Source organism: Lepidochelys kempii, chromosome 9, assembly GCF_965140285.1.
Source record: "Lepidochelys kempii isolate rLepKem1 chromosome 9, rLepKem1.hap1, whole genome shotgun sequence".
Taxonomy (NCBI): domain Eukaryota; kingdom Metazoa; phylum Chordata; order Testudines; family Cheloniidae; genus Lepidochelys; species Lepidochelys kempii.
The window spans coordinates 96,364,019-96,388,002 of NC_136388.1; the positions used below are offsets into that span (position 1 = coordinate 96,364,019).

Genomic DNA, 23,984 nt, shown 5'->3' on the forward strand with positions numbered 1-23,984 from the left:
ATGCAGGTGCTCAGCACCTCTGGAAACTGGGTCTCAGATGTCTCACTTTGGTCAGCCATAAACTGAGACTCTCAAATTCACTGGCCACTTATCAAAACTCTGGCCCTTCTGGGCCATAGAGAATGGACTCTTGCACCGTTCCTCTTACTCATTGATCTGGCTGTCCCCTTGACTGTATTTCTCTGCTCTAGCTTGGGTCAATGTGTTTCCCCTGCCCTCTGTTACGTTTCCATAGTCAGGGGTTTATAGAAGTGTCATGCTGACAGGCTCAAGCAAAAGCACCGTTCAGTTAGAAACCCCTGAACACCCCTAAGTGTAAAAGCATGAGAGAGCTTATTGAGTCCCTGTAAAGCTGAGGCTGTCAGATCCATTCTGTTTCCAAACCCAGTGAATTGAAATTATTATAGCGAAAGTAAACAGTAGGAAGGGGGGGGGGGAATAACTCCCTGGCTGAAGGGCTGGCAATTAATTTTCTGCTTAGTGTGTTTTTAAGGGGGGGAGGGGAATCCGTTTATAAATGTTAACAGGAACATCAGTCTTGGTTTTGTCCTAACATTTGAGCCATAATCTAAATGGGGCTGGTTCTCCTCTCATGGGCTTTGGTGTAAATCAAGCATTTGCAATGGCATTTCACTGGTGTAAAAGAAAAGTCCAGCGCAGTGCCTTTTAAGTGTTTGGGTTTGTCCCGTCCAGTGAGCCAGCCTGCGGATAATCATTTCAGTGCTTAGTTGGTTTTTTGGGGGGGTTGTGGAGGGGGTTGACTTTTTGCCGTCCCGGCTAACGGATCCGTACAAAGTCAGCACAGATCAGAGGCAGGGGAAACAAGCGGGCTCCTGCAGCTAGACCTGGGGCGGAAGGAATGGCTGCCCCCCCCCCCCCCCGCAGCCTGCAAAAGCGATCCGGATGCGGCAGGCCCCCAGTTCTCCCTTGAAATCCCGGCTCCGTAGCGCCCGGGAGCACAGATGGGGTGGGGTCGGCAATCCCACGGGCGACACTCGCCCCTGGCCCGAGCGCCGGGGTCTCAGCTCGGACCATGCCCGAGCCCGCGCAACACCTGTTGGCGATTTCACCTCCTCGCGTCACCCAGCCGATCGGGTTTCAGGCCGCGCTGACGGGCCCCGTTCCCCATTGCGGCGCGCCCATGGCTGCGGGGCTCGGCAGCTCCCGGGGGAGAGAAGCAACCGGAGCAGCCGCGTGAACCAGACAGCGGTCCCTCCGTTTCTCTCTCCCCATCTTCTCCTGCACCCCCCCCCCCAGTGTGTTTCCTCGCAGGGCTCTGCCCACAGCTGTCTTCTGCACCGAGGGCGAGTTGGAAAGTCACAGAAGTGGGGGAGGAATTCAGCCCCACTAAAAATAGCCGCACTTAGCGAGACCCTGTGACTTCCCACTCTCCGGGGGCAGGCGGCCCGCCGATTTGCAGTTGCCACTACCTTGCCGCTTCCCCCTTCTCAGCGCGACCTGGAGGCTGGGCTCGGCCGAGGGGCTGGACCCGAGCGCGTGGAGCGGGGCGGAGAAGCACGTGCGTGGGGCAGGCTCGCGAGTTCCCCGGGGGCTTGGCGGCGCTCGCTCCGCTCAGCGGTGCGGGATTTGGCGGGTGGCTCTCCCCGGCAGGGCTTCGCAACACGTCTCCAGCGTAAGGTAGGTGAGAGAAACCCACCAGGCAGAGCAACCACAACACGAGGGCGAACCGCTGAGCGCGGGCAAGCGGCGTGTAAATCGGCACCAAGGCGACCTGCTGCACCGTGCACGGGGACGCCTTCCCCTTCTTCTAAAGGGCTGCTCTGAATTAACCGCCGCTCTGCTCTCCACCTCCCGGTGATCTGTGGAACCGAACTCCTGGACTCCGGGACCCCAGTAGCTTCGCTTCGCTTCGCTCTGTGTGTACATCTCGCCACACTCCGATTTCTCCGAGAGCGGACGCAATACGGTCCCTAATTAAGCATAGGTGAGGCGGAGGCTCAGCGACCCCAGGTAAATGGGGTTAAGGGGAGGTGTCTGGGCACTCCTTAGTCTCCTTTCGTCCTGAAACACGTCTTCCTGCCCGTTTTAGTCTATCCCTTGTCACGATAGGGGGTGGGGGAAGAGAAGGAAGGAAGACACTGCTGTAGTGGGCGCTTGACATTAGGCGCTGGTGTGTAGCTGGAAGAGGGACCCAAGGAGAACGTGTGCGTGAAGTGGACTGAGTCCAAGCCGATGGACTTTCATTGCTTGGGGGGAACGAACCGTTTGAGGGTGAACGCCTTGGGGGGGTGTCTTCTGGGGGGCGGATTCTCCTCCTGCTTCCTCCGCTGGGCACTTGAAACGGCTGGTCATGAAACGGGGCACCTCCACCAGTGGCCCGATTTCCAAGGGATCTCAATGCCTGTAGCCCCGGTTCGGTTTCTCCGCGGATCGGGCCATTTGGCTGGGGACCTGGAGATACATTTGAGGTGCTTTAGGGATCCCAGTTTGAAGACTTTTTACCTCTGAACGCCCTCTCCGGGTGGGGGGCTTTGGGGAAGATGTTTTTAAGAACCCCCTAGGAAGGCTGGGTAGCTCTGCTTTGTGATCTGCAAAGACTCTTCAGTCTAAATATAGAATCATCGCCGTTTGTGTGTATTAAGTGTTCAGAAACCCAGTGTGCACAGGGCAGCTCTCTGCTGATTTCTGCTACGGGGCGCAGCTCCTGTTGGGTGACAGGAAACGTAGAGATCGTGCCAGAAATGGCACCTGTCAGGACCATCCATGAGCGCGGGGTTTGGTTGCTTGGTCCACGTGGAAAATGAAGTTAGAATTCTGCCCAGACCTCGCCAGAGTTGACCGTGGGGTGCCCGTTTCTTGCTTCAGCTAAGCTCCAGGCCGTGTGATTTTCGTACTGCGAATTGTGACGCGAAGCAAAGGGAGACTTTACAGGATTGGGTGGGAAATGCATGACACGAGACTATAGTTCCCTGCCTGCATCTTCAACGTGCTGAGTGGCTTAACAACAACACAGCCCCCCCCCCACACACACACACACGTTTTAGACTCTGAAAGCGCACTATGCGAAATGAGTAGAAGAGACCCAGAGGGGAATGCTGTGTGCACTGCAGAATTCAGCCTTTTCTAATGCACTTTCCAACGCAAGACTCCCAAGCTCACGGTTCTTCCGGAAACCCTGGTTTAAAAAAATACAGAAGGGTCGCTGAAGGAGACGAAGAACACCCCCCCCCCTCCCCCCGAGGCAGACAATAGGTCCGGTAGCCCGCGCTCCTTAGTCTAGCGAAGCTCCCAGGTGTCACCTCCTCAGCGTGGTTTTGCCTGAGCCAGGACTGCAGCAGAGGGCTTGGGAAAGGTAAGAGCAGTTGGTGGCAGGTTTAAGAAGCGCCGTTCGTGTTTCTCTAGCCGTGTTCAATCAACTCCCGGAGAGGAAGGGAAAGTTCAGAACCAAGGCTCGTGCGGCACGTAGGTAACCCAAACCTCTTATTTATGAGCTGCAGCCAGTGCATAGACGTGTCTCTCTTTATATAGCACCCAGACGCATAAGGCGCAAGGGGGACACTGCCTTTTGCTCCATTGGGCGCCTTCAAAACAGCCACGATCTCCGAAGAAGGGGGAAAGAGAGACCCTCACAAACGTGTGGAGGAAAACTGGCCGGACGGTGTCAGCGTGAAATGGGAGAGGGGCTGTCGATGGTCTGCTTGTGGCTTCCTAGAAGCCTACATGCCCCGGAGCTCGTCTGATCCTTCTCAGAAGTACCCGTGGGATGCAGCTAAACCCTCCCTTCCCCTGCTATAGCTTACACCGCACCCCTGTGCGCTCCACGCGGCCCCCGATCACTCGGGGAGCTGCTCCGTTAGCACGCGGATCTTTGCAGAAAAACGCTCCCCCCTGCCCCTGAGGTTCGCCACCTTTCAGGCTCAACTCCCCCCCCCCCCCCCCCGCAGCTGCTGCTGCGTTTCCGTTTGCCTGCAGCAACAGGGTCCCGCTCCTGCGTGATCTCCAGCCTCCGGCTCCCTACTCCTAACCCAGCGCGCCCAGTCCCTGGCCTGGTTCGTATCCACTGAATCGAATCGGTGGGTGCGTGGGAGGGCGGGGGTGGCATACTCGCCTCCCAGCTGGGGTCGAGCCAGGCCTCTGTGCTGGTTTAGCTACAGCTCCCCTTCCTAGGCAAGAGTTTGGTTACAACAACCCCTAAAAATCCCCGGAGCACCTGGCCCCTGGGGCTGGTCGCACCCCGGTCTAGCAGCTCCGGCTCCAGCCCCCCTATGTCGCCGAGCCCGTTCCCAGCCCCTGCTTGGCGCGCGTCTCTCTCCCCTTCGCCTGGGATTTGGCAGCCCGCTCCGCAAGCCTCGCTCCCTGCGCCGGGGCCCCCGCACCCCGCCGGGCTCGCCCTGGTCCAGGCTGGTCGCTCGCAGCCCCAGCTCGGGCTCACCCCTGGGAACAGGCCAGGCGGCCCCCGGCGGCGATCTAAGCAGGAGGCGGGAGATTATTTTTTTGGGGGGGGGGGAGTTCTTGCCGCACGCGGTTATCCCAGACCCCGCTGCCTTCCCAGGATCGGTGCCCCGGTTTGGGGAGAGGGGGAGGCGAGAGCACCGCCCCCCCCCCGCGGACAGAGGTGCGAGTGTGGGGAGGGGGAGCTGACGCTGGCTGGGGCTACCGTGAATACAGAGCACCAGGAGCCTGCGCTGGGGGCTTTGTCTGCTGGCGTGCTCACAAAGGCCCCGCTCGTCAGCGCTGGGGCCGGGTCCCCTGCCCGCAGGTGGGGGTGGGACGGGGCAGGATCTCCTCGCCTGAACCCCCCCACCCCCGCCCGTTTCTAGCAGGAGGGTCTCCCGAGGCTCTGGCCAGCAGCGCCCGCGTCCTGGCCAGCAGCCCCCTCCCGGCCACCACTCGCCTGCGGGATCCCTGGGGCGGAGGGCAGCGGGGAAGGGGCGGCGGGTCCCCTCCCTTGTCCTGGCCTTCCCCCGGCCGGCGGCGACCCCGTTCCGCTGTGTGCCCGCGCCTTCCTCCTGCGGGGGGATGCGGCGAGCTCATCCCGCACCCATCACCCCCCCCTCCGGTCTGCTCCATCCCCCCCACCCCCGCCGCCCCTCTGGGCTGCCCCCGCCCCGGGCGCCCGGAGCCGGGGAGGGGTCTGCTCCGTGCAGCCGGGACAGGTGGGGCGGCGGGCGGAGAGCAGGGCCGGGGGGAGACTCTGCCCGAGCGGCCCCGTCACTCACCCCACCCCGTCTCCTCTCTGGTGCAGCGGCGGGGAGACTCCGCACCGGCCGAGGAGGAGGAGGAGGAGGAGGAGGAGGAGAGATTGATTTATTTATTTTTATTTTTGCTTCCAGGATCCCCTCCCCTTCTCCTCCCCCCTCGCCCCCCCTTTCCCCCCCCGCCGAGGTTTCTCTCGGGGTCCGGCCGGCCGCGGTCCGCGAGTCTCCTGGGGGAATCTCGCCGAGCAAGCTGGGATCTATGAGCGGGAAGGTGATCAAGCCCAAAGAAGAGAAAGATGCTTCCAAGGGTAAGTCCGCCCGAGCCTGCTGCCTCGCATGAACCCGGCTTGCTCCATGCATCGTGCGTCCCTCCTGGTGACCTGGCGGGGGGAGGGGGACACACACAACACCCCCCCCCAACCTCTGCTTGATCGGGGGGGGGCCTGCTGGGGGGGGGGTGAGAGCAGCATCCCGCCGGGGGGGCGCGGTGAGTGCTGCCCCTCTCCGGCCATCGGGTAGCGCCAGGTGCCTGGACCGGGTGTCAATAGTGTGTGTGAACGGGAGGGAGGATAATTCGCTTCTGTGCTCGCAGCAATGGGGGGGGGAGGGGTGGGGAGGCAAATGGGGCTGCCATGGGGCCCGCAGTGCTGGATGCGTCGCCCCGAGAAGTTCCCCCCGCCCCAGTTTCGAGCCGGATCCGGGCTGGCTTTGCAATCAGGTGCGCGGCCAGCTTGGGAGCGATCCCCCAGGCCGCGACCCCTGCGATGCTAGTCTGCTCCCTGGCCCCGGGGAGGGGGGGGTCACAGGCTGCGAACAGGGAGCCGAAAGCCCCTGCGCCCCCCAGCCAGCGGCAGCGGGTCCCCTGTTGTAATCTGCACCGGGGAGGTAGGGGCGCGTGTGGGGGTGTGTGTGGGGGGGGGATGCTATGTATCAGATTCACACCCCCCGCCCCTTGGCCAGCTCTTGCCAGGCAGTGGCCGGGTTTTGCTCCTGGATGTAAACTGGGTAACAATTGCCATGGAGACGGGGGAGGAGGAGGAGCGGAGTTGTGGGGAGCCGCCGGCGGATTAGTTCGCTGTGCAGCTCTGTGGCGTGGCTGGGGAGACGCGCAGCGGCAGGACAGAATGCATCGGAGGGGTGGGGTGGGGGGACTGCTGGTAACCAGGGGGAGATGCTGCTGCTGCTTCTCCCCGCTCCCTCACAAGGCTGGTGCAGGGTTTCCATGAAGAGCCCTTCCCCCACACGCGGGCCGTGTCCATGGGGTTAGTACACACCTTGGGCTGCGTGCAACGTGGCCGACTAGATCCCAGAACAAGAGCAGCGTTTTGCTTAATAACAATTAACACAAATCTGCTGTTGGCCGTGTAGAGCATACAAGCAGCCAATCGCAGGTGTCAGGCTTTAATGGACTTGACACACAAGGTTAAATGTGACCGGCGATTAGTCTGTATTAGGGCCTGTCTCATGTGGAATACTGGACGAGTGCATTTGGGAAAGTCGCCTGTGCCTACTGGATCTTTTTAATAAGGAACATTGCTACCCATTTCCAATATATCTATCAACAGCCTTAAATATTTATTTATGTGATAGAGTGGAGCCACTGGGCTCTTACAGGTGAATTATGCCATGTTTTTAACCTTCCATGAAGAAAAAAACTGTTTCTGGCTTTTAAAAAAAAACCCACAAGTTTTCTGGTATGTTATTTATTTGTTTTTAGCAGTCCTAGCACATCTTGACCAAAGCCAGGTAATTCAGTTTCAAGGCTGACATCCTTTTCATGTATTCCTTTTTTTAACTTTTTAGTTTCTTGGCTTCTAAAGTCGTGATAAAAACATTGCATCGTGCAAACCTGTTTTTGCGTTTAATATGCTTTTTAAACGAAGTTTTTTGTTTCCTCTTGTTATATGGTATCTATTGTCTTCAGAATATTGTTTTAAAATATTTTTATTGAATTGCTTTTGGTGGAAAATATGAAAATTCATAATCCCGATGTGTCATAAAAAACTACACTTTCCAAAGAAAAAATTCTTACACTGAATGGTCTTTCCTTTTAAAAATATACTTCACTGTAAAAGTCTGGTAACAACCATTTTTTGTCAATGGCTTTGTTTACCAAAACGGTCTCAAAATAACTTAACAAGCAATACAGAGTGAAAGGTTCCTGCATTCCAAGGAGTTGCTTTGCATGATTTAGAACTGCATTATAATCTTAAACAAGAAGATTCTGTAATGCTTGCTCTTTAGTGTAACATTTCCAAATTTTCGATGTAACTTAAGTGTTTAATGTTTTATTCAGTCTGCAAATCATTATCTTTATCTTACACTTTCTGGTGCGTATGTATAGTTTGCGTGGCATACTCATATTTCAAAACATTGAGGCAAACACATATAACTAACTGAGACTGAGTTACACACACACACGTGTCTCTGAGCATATACCATAAAGTGTATATGTTAAAACCCCAAAGGAAAACTACATTTGCATGAGTCTTTTGTGCACACTTTAGAACTGGCATTAGTGTCTTCTCTCTTAATCTAGATCTAAACTTAAATTGACTAATATATCAAAAATCATATTAGAGACAACATAAGGAGATAATATTTACAGGAAGCTTGATATCTTTGTAGCAGTGCGTGGCTATAGTTGTTTTCTTTGAGCTTCTGAAGTGTACCCCAATGTAGTGATAAGGAGATAATATTGATCAGTTTCTGCATGGAAGTTCTCTTCAAAGGCTACTGATTTCCTATTTGAATGAGTTTTTCTTCAAAACGGTTGGAGGTTTCTTGGGGTGACTGACAGTGATGGCATTCTTAACGAAACGTTTAAAACGGAGACCGCCATTCTCAAAATGGGCTGGCTGTTCTATCTGTGTATCAGAACTGTACTCTGATTGCAAACTAGAGGAAGGTTTGCCATTGTATATATGTGTACACTCTTTATGCTTCTGGGTTGGCTAACCCGTCCTGGCAAGGATGATGCACAGTTATATTTATGTAAATTCACATGGTTTGTTTTGGAGAGATTTTCCTGCATCCCTTGTTCTCTCAAATATATTGTGGAGTTTAAGAACCGGATATAAACAAAGCTCTCAGAATACTATGGTTCCACACTGAGTGACAACGCAAATTGTTTTCATAGTGTGAATTGAATATCAATCTTTCTCTTTATACTTTGAAACTTTGTATCCAAGAGGAAAACTCTTATTTATTCTCAAAATAAAACTCTCCCTTCCCCATTGTTTTTAAACTGGACTTGTAAGGTCAATTTCAGAGCTAATATAAGCAGATCAAACTCCATTGAAGTCTGTGGAATTACCTCTATTTACACCAGCTCTTAACTGGGTCCATGAAATAGGTCCTGATTACAATAGAATGTTGTAATTCAACATGAAAAGTTGAGTCACTGGATGTGGAACCTGGCTAGGAAATAACAAGACATGCATAGGAAGTGTTCGCTGCTTGTGTTAAGTATTTAGGTCAAATTGTCTATTCAGTTACACCTGTGCAAACTCCAGTAAGGGACTATAACAGAGGGAACAATTGTCTCTAATTTAAAAATAACTGCTCTCCTTGCATCCTCTTTGGAGAGGGAAGCAAGTGTTAGCCTCAACTCTTGTTAGTGCCCCTATTTATAACTACTTACCTGTAACCACAGCAGCTGCTTTTAAAAATAGTTAGTCAGTACCAGAAGAACAGGTATTTCAGCCTAAGTAATCAATGTGAATTAGTGCCATGAAGCAGGGCATATGCACCTTTAAATTGTAGAAAATGCTTCAGCAGATATGAAAACATTTAAGATGCAAACATTGATTTCTTGTCTAAAAATGAGTATTAGACAAGCTGCAAGATACATCTCCATCAGTGGTGGGATATAAACTCAGAGTCCAATTGCATAGCTGGATTTACATCCATGCCTGTACCAAATACTCTGGCTGTTTCATTTCATTTTGAAGAACCAAAGTGCGCACCCTGACTGCCCCCTTTGCACAAATGCAGGGCCTGAGCTTGCTTTCCTTCTGACTGCAAATTTCCCTTTGGCTTCACGGGGAGTCTTGGGTGCTCTAAGAATGCTGCATAAGGCTCTTCGTTCTTGCTGTAGTAGTTTGGCCATCAGAAATAGTTCCCTTTCAATTTGAGTTATGTATTCAAGAAATAGGCTCTGTTAAGTACATGTTTATCTAAGGATGAACATTTTGACCAACTCCCTTCAGTCTGATTCCTTACCTGTGGGGTATTGAGAAGTGTGTGTGAGTGGGCCGGGGGGAGGGAGGGGAAGAAAGGGAGGGAGATTGTGTGTGTGGAATAGGGGTGACAGTGGCAAAGCAGATGGTTTTTTAGGTAATTCTTTCCTGAAAGATCTTTTTTTTGTTGGAAATTTTGTCTGAGGGCTTCTTTTGAGTAGTCTGTCTACTCCCTTGGAGAACGGTATAGCCAGCGTCACAGATGGATACCTATGAAGAGTCTCGTTCTATGTTGGGGCTTTATCAGGATCATCCATTTGGGGCTAAGATATTTTGTTTTTCTTTGTTAAACTTGTGGTTGGGTGAGACAAGCCTTACAGTGAAGGAACAGGGCTTTAGAGTCTTCAGTGGGCTTTGGATCAGGTCCTGATTCCTGAGAGAACTTATGCTGTGTCATATTCATATACTATAACCTAGACACTTGCAGGATTTAGTTCAATCTTTTGGATGGGATGCAGTAAACTGATGATTCCCACATACATGTCCCTGCTGAGGACACTGGGGGAAAATCCCCCAAATCAAAGAAATGGATTATCTTCCCCCCCCCCCCGCCCTTTCCCTCCCATTGTGCAGTTTCAGAACTTCACACAGCAAGATGGCCATAGTCTTTCTTCCTGTCGCCTACCTTGGCTGCAAGGTTTGATAACTTTACACAGAAGTTTGATAGCCTAAGCCGGCAGAGTGACACAATGCAGGTGCTATATTTTCTCTGTCTGAAGGCAAAATTGAGGGAATATTTTTAAAGCTGACTGTTCTCAGATTGAAGCTCTGTTGAAACAGTGGTGGTCAGGGTGAAAGATTTCGGAAGGGTAAGTAGTGTTTTAGCTTGGAGTCAGCAGGAAACAGAGTACATACAAAAATCAGGGGCCCGGCAGAAAAGCCAGAGCTCTGGGAAACCTGCTGCTGATTGTCTTGTTTGTGGGCGTGCTCCCTAATACAGTATGATCCACTTTATGATTGAAAGGTCTAAGGAAAACTGAGAAAAAGAAATAAGCTGATCTCTACAGTTGTAACACTTGCTGATTCATGGGACAATTACTTCTTTTAAGGACACAAGGTAGAGCAGTGTAAAGCCAAGATACGCTGCTAATTTCCTGATCTGAGCCTATGGACTCAAAATACGTTGCAGATGGGAAAACCTTGTGACAAAACCTGTTGGTGCCAAGGCACTGTTGTTCTGCCAAATCTGGTAGAAAGCAAGGAGTTTCTCTTTATCGAAAGTTTCCTTGCCCATTTTGGATCTCAGAAAATAGAACACCGGTGGACTTCACCAGTGACAACATCTTGACTGTTTTCTGTTCTGGTAGCTAGCTGCCAGTGATAGACTGGATCTAAGTATGGCCCAATGCTACTACTGACTTCTGCATCAGAAGTTGTGTTTGTATCTTAATCACTTACTCAGAATTAATGGATAAACTTGGTTGTATCATTTTGTTTCCTGCCTATTGTAATTATAAAGGCACCTGCATCGATTCTGTTTGAGACCTCAGAGATACTTGACAAGATATCTGCATTACCCACTGTAAAACTATGGCCAAAATCTGAAGCAAGGCCCCCTTATATTTAATATTAACATCCCACGTCACAACAGATGTTCATCTCTTGGTGTTAGGTTCTCATCCATTCAAAATTCCCATTGACATCAGTAAGAGTTCTGTGTATCTGGCTGTAGGATTGGTTCCAATTAGTGGGCTGTTGTTAACATATTCATGCTTGGAATATTTACAGTAACAATCTCTTGTTATGACTCATTATCTGTAACTGCATTTGGTTCTGCAAAAGTACAACTCTTCTAAAATGTAATAACTCCTTCTGAATCTCAAGGTGGTATCCTCAACATCCGACCTCTATTTATAGGACACTAGCAATTAAAAAATATGGAAATCACCTTTCATATCAAAAATCCACAATGTTCTCACACTAGTTTTCTGTATAAGTTGAAGGATTCTTCATTAAAATGACAGTTGTAGACCCCAATTCTGAACTCTTGGACTTCATAATCTTTTAACTCACATATAGCTGGTATCTATGATGAAGAACTTGCTGATTGTATAGAAGGCAGTGTAACCCTGTCATCTTTTTATAACTAGGATTAGAATGAAATTTAAAGTAATCATACATGCCTCCCAGCAGGTTACAAAAGCCTATCTTCAAAAGGAAACTCCAAAGACAAAGGAAACCAAAAAAGAAGAAAAGCCCCAAAGAGCCCTGCAAGGAGCTGCCAAAAGGGATGAATTCTAGTGTCCCATGCAGATCCAGAAGAAAGGCAAAAGCATGTGGCTCAGACCTCAGGCATGTGTGGGTTCTCCTGAATGCCACCCCCAGTCCTCTGAAGACTTATCTTTAAGTGGTGTTTATGTAGCTTGTGATGTGATTTTTTTTCTACAGAAGCACTGATATTACCACTGTGCTTTGGGAATATTATACAGCAGTATAGTGGTGGGTCAAATGCATGTTAATTTCCCACACCTTTTTTACTACAGTACATGTAAGAAGCAGAGATACTTCCAGTGCATTCTGGTTTTCCTTCCTTTGTGGAAAAGCTTGCCGAATCTTACTGATCAGTCCCTCCTTGCAAGCAGTGAACATACAAAACCTTAGATTTCTGTAAAGTGTTTTATTACTATTATCAACCTGTATACAGTGTCTTAGATTTACATGAGAGACAAGGTAGCTAAGATAATATCTTTTACTGGACTAACTTCTGTTAGTGAAAGAGACGAGATTCAGGTCAGACCTGAAGAAGAGCTCAGTGTAAGTTCAGAAGCTTGTCTCTTTCACCCACAGAAGTTGGTCTGAGTTAAATTAACTCACCCAGGTTGTCTCTTTTAATAGCGTGGAACCAACACAACTACAACAATGGCAAATTTAATCTCTTCATGGCATATTATAAACATTATATTAATACCCATTTCCCACTTCAGAGCCGACAGTCCAAGACTCTGATCCTGAAAGCATTTGTGTGTGTGATTTTTAACTTACTTTCTGCAGACGAGTAGCCCTGGTGACTTCAGTGGAATTACTAGTTTTCATATTTTGTAGCAGCCTTAGTAACTAACTTCAGCTTTGGTATACTTTGTTTTCAACAGTTTCCTAACGGAAAGCTATTGGCTCTCTAGCCATGTTGTCCCCATGTAGTTTAGCTTGGCATTCTGAAAATTCATCTGGAAAGAAGCATGTTGACTGTGTATGTGTTGTACGACTTCACTTTTTGGCATGGGATGATATTTTATCATCTCTCTTTGGTCACTTAGGCAAGAGGCTTGTTTCTGTTACTGATAATACGGCTGCCTACTCGATAGTTGTAGTCTTGTTGGGAGCAGCAGGGGATGGGGGAATTGAAATGCACATGAGGCAGGGAACACTTCAGTCTCATCAGTGTGGAAAGTGTATGATAATGCTAAGACTGAGATCTCATTCGAAACAGAATTAGTTTTATGAAAGCTGTGTAGGAGGCGAGGTCAGTGTAAGAGGAAGGGAGGGTCAGCACTCACTGAACACTTCTAATGTTTTAATAATTAGAGTATCACTTTGGGGGGAGAGATTGATTTGACTCAAACATAATGGAACAAGGAAAACTCAAGAAATAGCAATTAAATAGCCGCATGTCTGCTCTGGGGTTCCATCTCTCATGCGCTTTACAGGCTTGACAACATTAACTAGAGTTAGGGAGCACGTATTACCTCTAAGAGGGTGGTAGTGGGTTAGTGTAACAGCTGTCTTTAGTGGTGAATCTAAACTCCCTAGCCTGTGGGTACCCACTTGAGAAAACCAGTAATATTGTTTTAAATGCCACCACCAGCTACCGTCTTAGTTCATCTCTTCCATTGAGCTACTAAATGACTGACTAGGACAAGAGAATGTGTGGTGATTAGTAGTAGAATCGATATCACAGAGACAGTCTCAATCTGGAGTCTCTGGGATATATCGCAGACACCAAATATTAGATTTATGAATGGGAGGAAAAGAGACACTGTTTAAGAAGTACTTGTGGCACCTTAGAGACTAACAAATTTATTTGAGCATAAGCTTTCGTGAGCTACAGCTCACTTCATCAGATGTACATGCGATGTAAGTGCATTCAAAACTCCAAATTGTTGTAATTAAAACGTCTTCCTACTAAGATCAATAACAAATAAAAGCTGTGATTAAAGGCCAAAAGTATAGCTGGGTTCAAAAAAGAATTCGATAAGTTCATGGAGGATAGGGCCCTTAGCCAAGATGATCAGGGACTCAGTCCCATTCTCTGGCTGTTCCTAAACCCAGGCCCTCCGACAGAAATTCCAGGCTATCCCTGAGGGGAGGAGGGCCCGGGGCAGAAGTGACGGGCCCGTCACTTCCAGGACTGCCCGCGCTGGTCAATCGCGCTGGTGCACGGGACACACCAAAGCTTGGGCCCCAGAGTGGTCGTGCGCGCTTAGGAGCCCTGCGTCCTGCCCGGGCGATTTTAAAAGGGCCCGGGGCTCCAGGCCACTGCTACTCCGGCAGCGGCGGAGGCCCCCGGGGCCCTTTTAAATCACCCGGGCGCCTGGGCACTTGCCCCCCTTGTCGGCGGGCCTGCCTAAACCACTGAGTGCCAGACTGGTCAACTAGGGATGGATCAGTCAATAATTGGCCTGTTCTGTTCATTCCCTCTGCAGTCTCTGACACTGGCCGCACTCAGAAGATGGGAAGCTGGGCTAGATGGACCTTGGTCTGACCTTGTACGGCCATTCTTATGTTCGTTACCAATAGTAGCTTTTAATTAATATTACAATGGCTGCTGCATGCTAATGTACCTCTTTATGGAGGGGAAAACATAGGATAAGTGAGAGAGGACTGAGCCCCAAACTTCTTTCTGACCTACTAACATGTAGGTTACAGCGTGAGGAAATGCTATAGCTCTAACATCTGGCAACAGGCTACTGAGGAGGAAATTGAGCAATATGGTTCCCCGCATTTCCCCCTTCACAGCACCTTCCAGCCAGTGGCACATCCCTCTGTGTATGAGGGGATCACAGTTAGCAAATGCAGTGCTCCTTTCACTATCTTAAATGGCTGGTGGCTGGCCTGGTACTGCCTACAAACACAGCGTTTTCTTTTTGAACCCCTGCTTTACTGGCCAGAGCTTCACTTTCAGTTGTGTTGATTGGAATACCTTGTGCAGATTCTCAGTGCAAATCTAACCAGCTTACGCGTTTCATCTTTTCTTCCCTTGTGTAAACTCTATCCCAAATTTGTTCTGTGTTACTGGGAGTAACAAAGTTAGAGTTAAATTAAAACATCATTAAAATCATCCAAGGATCACAAAATGATTTGCAGGAGGAGTTTGAGGGAAAAATAATGCTTTACAGATTTGGGTGCTGTGACTTCCATTGAGACAGGAAGGAAAAAAATATTAACAGGAAGGAGAGGACAGGAGAAAGCTGAGATTTGAAGTGTTTCAGAAGTACCGTAAGTAGATATTCTTTTTTTCAGGCTAGTTACAGAGAGTGGAGAATGGACGAGAGCAGAGAAAGGGGAATAGGTTGTGCTGGCTAGGAAACACCAATTCCATTTCATGACAGCTTCTGAGATTTCAAAATTTTGTTCCGCATAGGAACAAAATAAAAACCTATCAGCGTTTTTCACCAAAACTGAATTGTGTCAAAATGTCTGGATCAAAAGGCCAGGTTTTCAATTTTTCTCTGGCTCTCTCTCTGGCTCTCTCTCTCAGGTCCAGGGTGGATTTGAGAGAAACTGACCCATCAAAACTTGCATTGAAATTGATAGGTTTTCTCAAAAAGTTTAATCAAAACTGAAATGGCATTTTTCGACATGCTGTTATAACTATAAACAAAAGTCCTGCCTAAGACCACAGGTGTGTGTGTGTGTGAACCCATGACCCAGGAGCTCTTGAGCTGAGGTGGTGTAGGTCGGAGTGCAAGGAAAACACACAGATACTGAGGTAACGGACAAGAACAGAGAGTGGCAGAAGAAAAGAGAGGCCAGAAAAGCTAAGCAGTAAGCACTTCTCTGAGGTGCCACAAGTACTCCTTCAGTAAGCACAGAGTGACCCTGGAAAAAGCTAGAGAGAGAGCTTTTGGGCCTGGGGTTGGCTTATAGCCCTCAAGCCTCTTTTGCTAAGAAACTGGTCCGTTTGTTCTTGGTTCCTTCTGTGCTGAGACCCAGGCCTCTCTCTCAAAACAACGAGGAGTCCGGTGGCACCTTAAAGACTAGCAGATTTATTTGTTAATCTTTAAGGTGCCACCGGACTCCTCGTTGTTTTTGTGAATACAGACTAACACGGCTACCCCTGATACTAGGCCTCTCTATGTTCTTTGTAAATAAACAAAACTACCTCAAATAAATACCTGTCTATCACCAACTTCTACTTCCAACTGAAACGTCTCTAGGACCCCAAACTTTGGCTAGCTGCTAAGGTCGAAAAGGGGCAACATGAACAGTAAACCTAATACGAGAAATACATTTGAAAAGATGTTTAAGTGTGGAATGGAAGTAGAGGAGACACCTATTATATTTATGAAATTCATATTGGACCTGTACTTCTGCGGGAAAAGCCATCAGCAATAGGGGAGGGCAGGATCCCCTGTCCTAAGCTATAAGGAGCTATGTTATCTTTATTCATGCAAGCAGTGTGTGCTCACAGAAGTGGTAAGTAAAGTTTGCTCACAGAAGTGAATTTTGGGCTTGGAGATTAGATAAGCAAAGGAAGGTATGACTTGCATTTCAATTCTGACAAACTTTAAATATTTTTTCACAGTTTTTCTTTATTCAACTTGGTCTCGCTTAAAAACCTATGAAAGTGAACTCTGATCACATTCATGGCGTGTTGTCCATTGAGGACTTAACATTCTGAATATTTGACCAATGCACAATGTGCTGATTTTACCTGTGAAAACAAAACAAACCCCTGCATTTTGTAATAGAACAAGAGACCACGGTACGCATGGCACATTGAAACATTGGTCTTGTCATCCAGAGCTCTGGCACTTTCAAACATTCACTTCTATCTAGTCTAATTCCCCTATTCCCCCTTCCCCCCCTCGCACCCCCTTGGAGTCCTTCTGCAGTAAACTTGTCTTTTCAGTGGTATCTGTGCAGAATCTGTGTCCTGTGTCATGCATTTTCCTATTGACTCAGACACAGCAGGAATGAAGACCCTACACAGTTATAGGGACCCTACACAGTATATTTGATTCAAGTGGAGGCCACAACTTTTGAACTTAAACCTGTTTAATGGGGAAGACAACTCTTTACCTTCCCACCCCACTCCAAACAAAACTTTACGTAGTTAGCACTCTTCACCCCCACCCTTCCTTGTCTGAGGGCTCAGGTTACAGGAGAGGGGATGCACCTAACCTATACCAGATACCAAAGCCTTGCTCTTGCTACAAGCAGGGTATAGACCCTCCTCTTCATTCTATGCTTCCATGGGTCTACCTGGGATCTGGCTCTGTTTTGACTACAAAATCTGCACTGGGCCAGGCAAAGTTGAGACAAACATGGAAAGGTGCGCTGGGTCCATCCAATCCTCACTACTGAACTGCTAGGCTGATGTGGGAAAGGTGAAAAAACTAGACTATCCAGTGAGGGAAAAATTCCTTTCCTTTCCCAAGGCAACTGGGGTAATGTCCATAGTATATCTGGAGGCCTGGTAGTTCCTCATTCTGTATAAGGTGAATAGCGTGGAATCCAAAATGGGCATCGCATTTGTCTAACCAGCTCAGGAGGGATTTTAATCTTATCCAATCAGTTCTGTTCGGCCCCTTCCATGCAGCCAATGGGCTGCTGTTGCAGAGAGAGAGAACTCTTTCCCTACCGTGAGGAACCCGAGACCATGCAGACCCCAGAGGTGGCTTCCCCTTGGCTGGTCCACCAAAGCCCTCCCACTCTTCGGATGGAAGGGAGCAGTTAAAGAAGTGCATTTTAATGGATCTTTTATTTACTCTAACTGAAATGTAATAATATTTTGCCCTGTTCATCTGTGGATCCCAAAAGTATTTTACAACTAGTGAATGTATTAGGCTATGCCACTCCCTTGAGAGACAGGGAAGTATTCACATCTCTAAGAGTTGGAGAAACTACATCACAGAGAGGGCAAATGATTTGGTCAAGGTATCTCCAGCCAAATATCTGTGGTATAGTGGAGACCCTGATCTCCTGATCCCCCCACACTTCCATCCTCTCTGGGTAACATGGTAAACCAAGTGTTGGTTATCAGCTATACTTATTTGTAATTTCAGTGGGAAATATTGTTTTCACCAATAGAGCAACTTAAAAAAAATCAGTATTCCATTATCTATAATGGTGTTTAAAATTAATAGCCTGTCATTCTACATCAGTGTTTCAAAAATAAATTCTGTATTAGAGACTGTCTTTGAGATAAAGAGTGGCAATAATGTCAAATTGTCATAAAAGCACATACAGGTTTGACAACCAACAGCATAACTAAAAGGATTCCGAGGGCCCGATCCTGCAAGGTGCTGAGTATCCTCAGTTTTCATAGCTGAAGTCACTGAGCACTTGCTACTGGGTCTCATATCAGTGAACATCACACGCTTTGCTGTCATGTCATGTTCCCACTCTGGCAGATTTTCACATTGAAGTGTATTTTAGAAGGAGAAATGGCGAGTGTGTGTGATGGAGGAAGAGAGTGACAAAGGCTTTGTAAAGGAATCAACAAAATACAAGACATCTTCATCTTATTCTGAATCCGCTGTTTGTCAAAGCAGTATCACCACGGCTAATCAGAGAAGGCAATGCACTATTTTTCTTTCATAAAGTCATTATAATTGTTACTATTCATCAGCAAATTATCACATTCAGGATAAAACAATTGCACTGTTCTTTTACACGTCTTTTATAAATCTTTTAGCCTACTCAGTAGGCTGACTTAAATAATCACACTGTTTTTATTACTGCTTTAAATACATTTTAATATTCCTATAAATGCTTTTTTTAAAAGGCCTGTGCTTGAATAGGTCTTTGAATAATAGGCTTTGATAGCTGATCTGATATTAATTTGGATGACACTGTATGAGGAATAGAACTTGAACCAATATGATCAATTTCTTAATCTGAAAATTTGATGATCTTAGTCTGAATATCGAGTCTGTTCCATTATGTAGGTGTCAGATTAGACTAAAAACTAGTGTTTACTGAGGTATTGAATGGACTGATTTCAGAGGATGTTGAGCGTACTCAGCACCTCACGGTATTGACCTCTGCTCTGATCAATGATTGTAACTGATATGACACTCAGCTTGATGATTCAACCCTAGGCTAGAACAATATGTCCTATATCCTTGCACAAAGCTGCTATTCGACGTCAATCTGTTCAGATGTAGTTAAGCAATACTTTGTATTGAGGCCTAAATCTCCAGCTTTTACTCATGCGAGTAGTTCCTAGGGATCTCAGTGGAACTACAAGCAAGTAAGGCAAGTAGGATTTGGCTCCCAAGACCCGATATTGCAGGCCCTTTCTTAGACGAGGAACGCTCCAGTCCATGGAAAAAAGGTGTTTAACCTTCCTTATGTGAGTTGAGGAGGCAGGGTTGGGCTTTTAATTTGCATGTCCAGTGGTGACACAATTATTGCAATTTAAATAATGGAGCATATGAAACATTACCTGTTGGAGGGCCTCTAGAGGAGGTCTGATATCCTTTTTCTGCTCCTCAACCTCTTCTGCCCTGTGGTTCATAGTGTAGCGATGGGATTAAAAATCTTTCCCATTGGAAAAAATCAGAGCTCAGTAAACCAATCACCCATCATCCTTTTCTTTTGTTTTCTTGACTTCTCTGACTCATAAATGTTGTCAAACCTATTGGTCCAGGTGTCTGACAGCCCAACTTTTGCTGTAAGTGACATATAACTTTGATGTCATAGGTATGAAAAACGAAATTTTTCTACTAGCTGCTAGCATTGGGTGTTTGACCATATCTGTTGAATGTATAAGCTATGGTAAAGTATGCTTCTCCTTTAGAAGATGCAGAATGTTTACTAGAAAAATACCATCTAGGTAGTATATTGTAAAGTATTTTTGATTTTTCAATATCTAGATGAGCATAGGGCCATTTTTACATACTTAAGAGCTCAAATATCATTTTTTTCCCTTATTTTAAACTGATAGTCTTTGATTAGTTGACTTTTATTGACAAAAATTCAATATCTGTGTTTACAAGGTACCTGGCTGGATTTATAGACTTGGCATCTTGGATGAATTATTATGCAACATCAAGATCAGCTCCTGAGTAGGCCTAAATAAATTCGTTTTCTTGTGAGCACCATAATTTCTAAAATTCTCTGTTGAACTGTGAAACAAAACCAGGTCTGCCTTCATTTTGGATGCCCAGGTGTCATTGCACTGAGACAGGCTGGCCAATTCTGCGCAGCATTACTTCCAAGATATAATTAATTTTTAGTCACCTATTTGAGGAAATCAATTTCAACTCTTTGTACCTACAGCAAGGGTTTGATGTAAGCTAATTGATCAGGGCACACAGGTGAAAGAGACAGACACAGGGATGGATTTTAAAGCAGAAGATTACAAGTTTAACTTTGAATGGCGTGGAGAGGAGCACTCACCAAAATACCAGGGGTGTATTTGAGTGTTAATGGTTTCTGTGCCAAATAGCTAATACTCAGGGGTTAGGCCGAAGGGAGTTAATGCTAGGGTTCAGCCCAACTTTGAATCATCTTGCCTTCTCCTCACAAAGGGTAATGAGGGTATATGGAAAGGGTAGCTCAGTCTGCAGATTTAAGGTCTCCCTTCTTTCTCCAGGCTAATAGGGCCCCCCTGGGTCTCATTTACCTCTGTCTCTAACCAGCACTGGCCACAAGTTGTGATGAAATGACCAACTCATTTATAAACTTAACGTCTAAAACCTGCCCTTGCTTCTTATTAACCTAAAACCAGGCCTCCAGGATGCTGCAAGGAAATTGAAAAAACCCACCGGTCACCCCCCCCCCCTCCCCGATAGAGAAATTCCTTCTTGATTTCAAAAACTGATCATTGGACAGACCCACACTGCCTTGGAAATGCCATTCAAACTACACCTCCATTGTAGGTTGTGGAGGGCAGGGCAGCAACCACAGCAGAATGGCAGCTGTGTGCCATGAGGGATTCACCTACAGGAAAGGAGGAGCATGAGAGAGGCACAGTCCAGGCAGCCGCAGCCGGGAGAGGCAGAGAATTCTCTCCTTGTGCCTGGGTGGCGAGGAAGACAGGGGAAAATCTCCACCTGCATTCTGGGAGGGGTAAGCCCCAGAGCACCCAAGCCTGCCTTTCCCCTTCTCCCTCTTCTTAGCACCCCAGGGATTGTCTTTCCCCTGCAGGTCTGTTCAAACATCCACCTGCCAGTGAGATTAGGGCTGAGGGAAGTCGATTGCAGCTCTTGCCTGTATGTTGAGAATACCGGCAAGGGTGCCAGCAAAGTTAATGAATTTCTCATGCAGCACCTACACCGAGACCACCAAGTCACTTTAATACAGTAGCCACAATTAAAGTCGACATTTCCAACAGTTATTGCTGGCCGCTGTTTGCTATCGGAAGGTGAAGGTATTTGGGCATTATTGAGCAAAGTCTAATTCAAAATAGTGGCAGGCACTATATATTACTAGTAACCCCCTGAGAATCATATGCATTAATAAGAGGAAAATCTTTGCATATTTTGTTAAATTACTGTTGTAATATTTTTTTTACTTTTTTCCTTACATTGAACACCATTGTTTCTTTCCTCCTCCCCTGCCAAGTTGCCCCCCAACTTTACATTCTGTTAATTACTCTAGTCTTTTTCTTTTGTTAATATATTCAGTGTGTCTACAGATTCAGGAGCAAGAGCAAGCGGAGGATTCACACATCGTAGTGACTGGCATGGTAAAAGACCCTAGACTGAAAGACAGAGCTTATCATGTATCTATAATTTTATAGACACATTTCAGAGTAGCAGCCGTGTTAGTCTGTATTCGCAAAAAGAAAAGGAGTACTTGTGAGCTCACGAAAGCTTATGCTCAAATAAATTTGTTAGTCTCTAAGGTGCCACAAGTCCTCCTTTTATAGACACAGTTGCTGCTACATCCACTGCCAACTGGTTATTTTTGCCATACTCTTATTTCTAGAAATAGAATTTCTAGTTGTCTGCTTAGGGCAATATGCTATAAGCATTGGTGTTCATGCATCCTATATATTGGCATTGGCAAGGAGCCACTGATGCATTGAAAGGATGGACACTGATTCAGTCTTCCCTTTGTAGAGGATATTTTAAATTACTGAGGTTGGTTTGGCTGGTGCTGTGTGGAACTTTTACTGTGCGTGCTCTGGGTGGCAGGTTGCTGTTGATGTATTTTGGATGTTTAGGACAGCATAATGCTACGTGTTGATACTAGCTGGTGTTTCTGAGTACTTATGTGGGTGCATTGCCACTGACGTGTCCTGACAGCGTGATTGGCACGTTACTTTTATCACAGCGCAGCTTGTAAAGTAAGTGCATTGTCTTGGGCAAAGTTAATTTCTTGATATTCATGATGTTGTTGCCTTTCTATCCCCCCATCTCTTGCAAATATTGCTCGTCTTATTGACTACTGTTTATTGATGGGGACGAGGCCAGCTTACACCATTCTGTAATGCCAAGTGAGCATGATTGATAAATATGTATGCTTCGTATACTCTTTCCAGCTTGTCAGTTGTAGCATTTCTAGCAGTCACCACAACATGTCAGGGTATCAAACTTTTATGTTGACTTGATGTAGCTGTATCCTAGGCTTACCTGCTGTGGTTGGATAGCTACTCCTGGCAGAGCCCTCAGACCTCTTTCTAGGAACTCGTCTAGGAACTTTTTTTCATAAAATCATTGAAATAGCTTTTACTGAAAATGCTTGGCTTAAAACATTCCTTAGAATCTTATTCCTTTCCCCCCTTTCTCCATTTTTTCCTTTCAATTCCCCCCCCCATCCACTTATTTTATTATTCTGTGGCCTTGTTTTGTCTCCATGAGTGTGTGTATTAACAATGTGGACTGGGTCTATCATCTCTTTCTTCCACTTCCTAATTCTCTCCTGCTTTCAGCATGTTCAAACTGACCAGAACCGTGGTCCAGCAATATTTTGCCTGTAGTAGTAGCAACAGAGTGAAATTGACTTAGATGTACATCTAGTCAGTTTGATTTTTTTCCTCCCACTGGCTCTGTGTGGACAGAGCTGCTGCTGGGGCCTCTGGTCAATATTTTTAGTCAGCCTAGGCCTTTTTCTTAAAATTTATTCAAAGATTTTCTGCCACAGACAAGAAACTAAACAGAAGTAAACATTGCTGAATCGTGATGCTTAGTCTGACTCCCCCCGTCCCCCTCAATTTGTGGACTTATTTTGTGGTATTTAAAGCAGTAAATTTAGTGGGGTTTTTTTTTTCTTCAATAATCGGTCACACAAGTTTGCATGATTCCTCATCATTTCCGAAAGGAATGTCTAGAGTTGCAAAGATGACGATGTCATGGATGCCATGCATTTTTGTGAGGAAGAGGACTGGTCAAATTAATCCAATTTTTTTTATTTTTAAGGACTCAACCTGCAACTCTGAAGTCAGTGTTTGGCAGTTACCTTTGTAAAGACGACATAAGTGTTTGCAGGTTTGGAGTCTAAATTCTTAGTGGCATTTTAGCAGAACTTTAATTGATATATTTAATGAAAACACAAAACTGGACACCTTTAATCACTCTGTAAATGAAGGAATTTCAGCCATAGGCTAGCTGAAGTTTTCTCCCATTTATTTCCATTAGGCATGTTTCTACTATCCCATTGTGTGCTAATTGGACTTCTGAACCATTTCTCTTGGTTATTTGGAACTAGCTGTTCTTGATAATCTTCCTCTAGAGAAGATTTCATGTCTATTAGTGAGTCACCTAGCTCAGTTTTCATTACCTACCACTGGCTCTTATAGTAACATTTTAATTTTTTTTTATAGGTATAACTGAATTATTCTGTTTTTAATGCTGGTAATTTTGGCATTTATCAAAGACTTCTTTTACATTCCTGTTTAAAATTACTGCATTGGCTGGATGATTCTTCCTATGGAAAGAGTTTGAAAACAGAGCTACGTTTCTGGAGAATTGTTCCTAACACTTTTGCTTCCTTCAATAGTTTGTTTCCCTCTCCCTTCCTTTTTTTAAGCCAGTATTTATCACCCCCCACATCCTCCTGGCTTTGCATCAAATGTTGCTGCATCTCCTTTGAAAATGTAGCAGTCTAAGGCCCATATCCTTCCCTCTGGACTGGAATCTGGACTCGGCCATGTGGAATCCCTGCTGCGTGCTCCGCTCAGGGTGATGGGGGTTTGTGCCTTGCAGTTCTGTCAGGCTCAGCAAGCCCACCCTTCTTGTGGGGACTGTGGCTCTGTGAGGAGGGTAAGCTACTCACTGAGGCTGCTGGGGCTGGCCTTCTGCTATATACAGCTTAGCCCTGGGAAGCTGCCCTGCCACTGGTTATTTCGGCTCTGCTGTGGCCTGCTTCCCTGTTTGAGACCCTCAGAACAGAACTTTACATTGCTCTGACCAATATTAATATCCACAGACTTTGTTTCCGGCCATGTCTGGGAGGTGAGTGTGCACCTAAT

At 46.7% G+C, this 23,984-nt stretch overlaps 1 protein-coding gene across 7 annotated transcripts in view; it reads left to right on the forward strand.

Moving 5' to 3' along the window:
* Positions 1–1,451: 1,451 nt before the first annotated feature.
* Positions 1,452–23,984, forward strand: part of FGF13 (fibroblast growth factor 13) — a 350,687-nt gene continuing 328,154 nt past the window's right edge. Inside the window, exons 1-2 of one of the 7 annotated variants that reach the window (XM_073358426.2) lie at positions 1,452–1,971; positions 5,295–5,467. In XM_073358426.2, coding sequence (XP_073214527.1) covers positions 5,419–5,467 — 49 coding nt within the window. In that variant the 5' untranslated portion in view covers positions 1,452–1,971; positions 5,295–5,418. Of the gene's footprint in view, positions 1,972–3,208; positions 3,314–4,648; positions 4,721–5,036; positions 5,468–23,984 lie in introns of those variants that run through there. The other 6 variants (XM_073358428.2, XM_073358429.2, XM_073358430.2 and 3 more) reach the window with 6 other exon arrangements.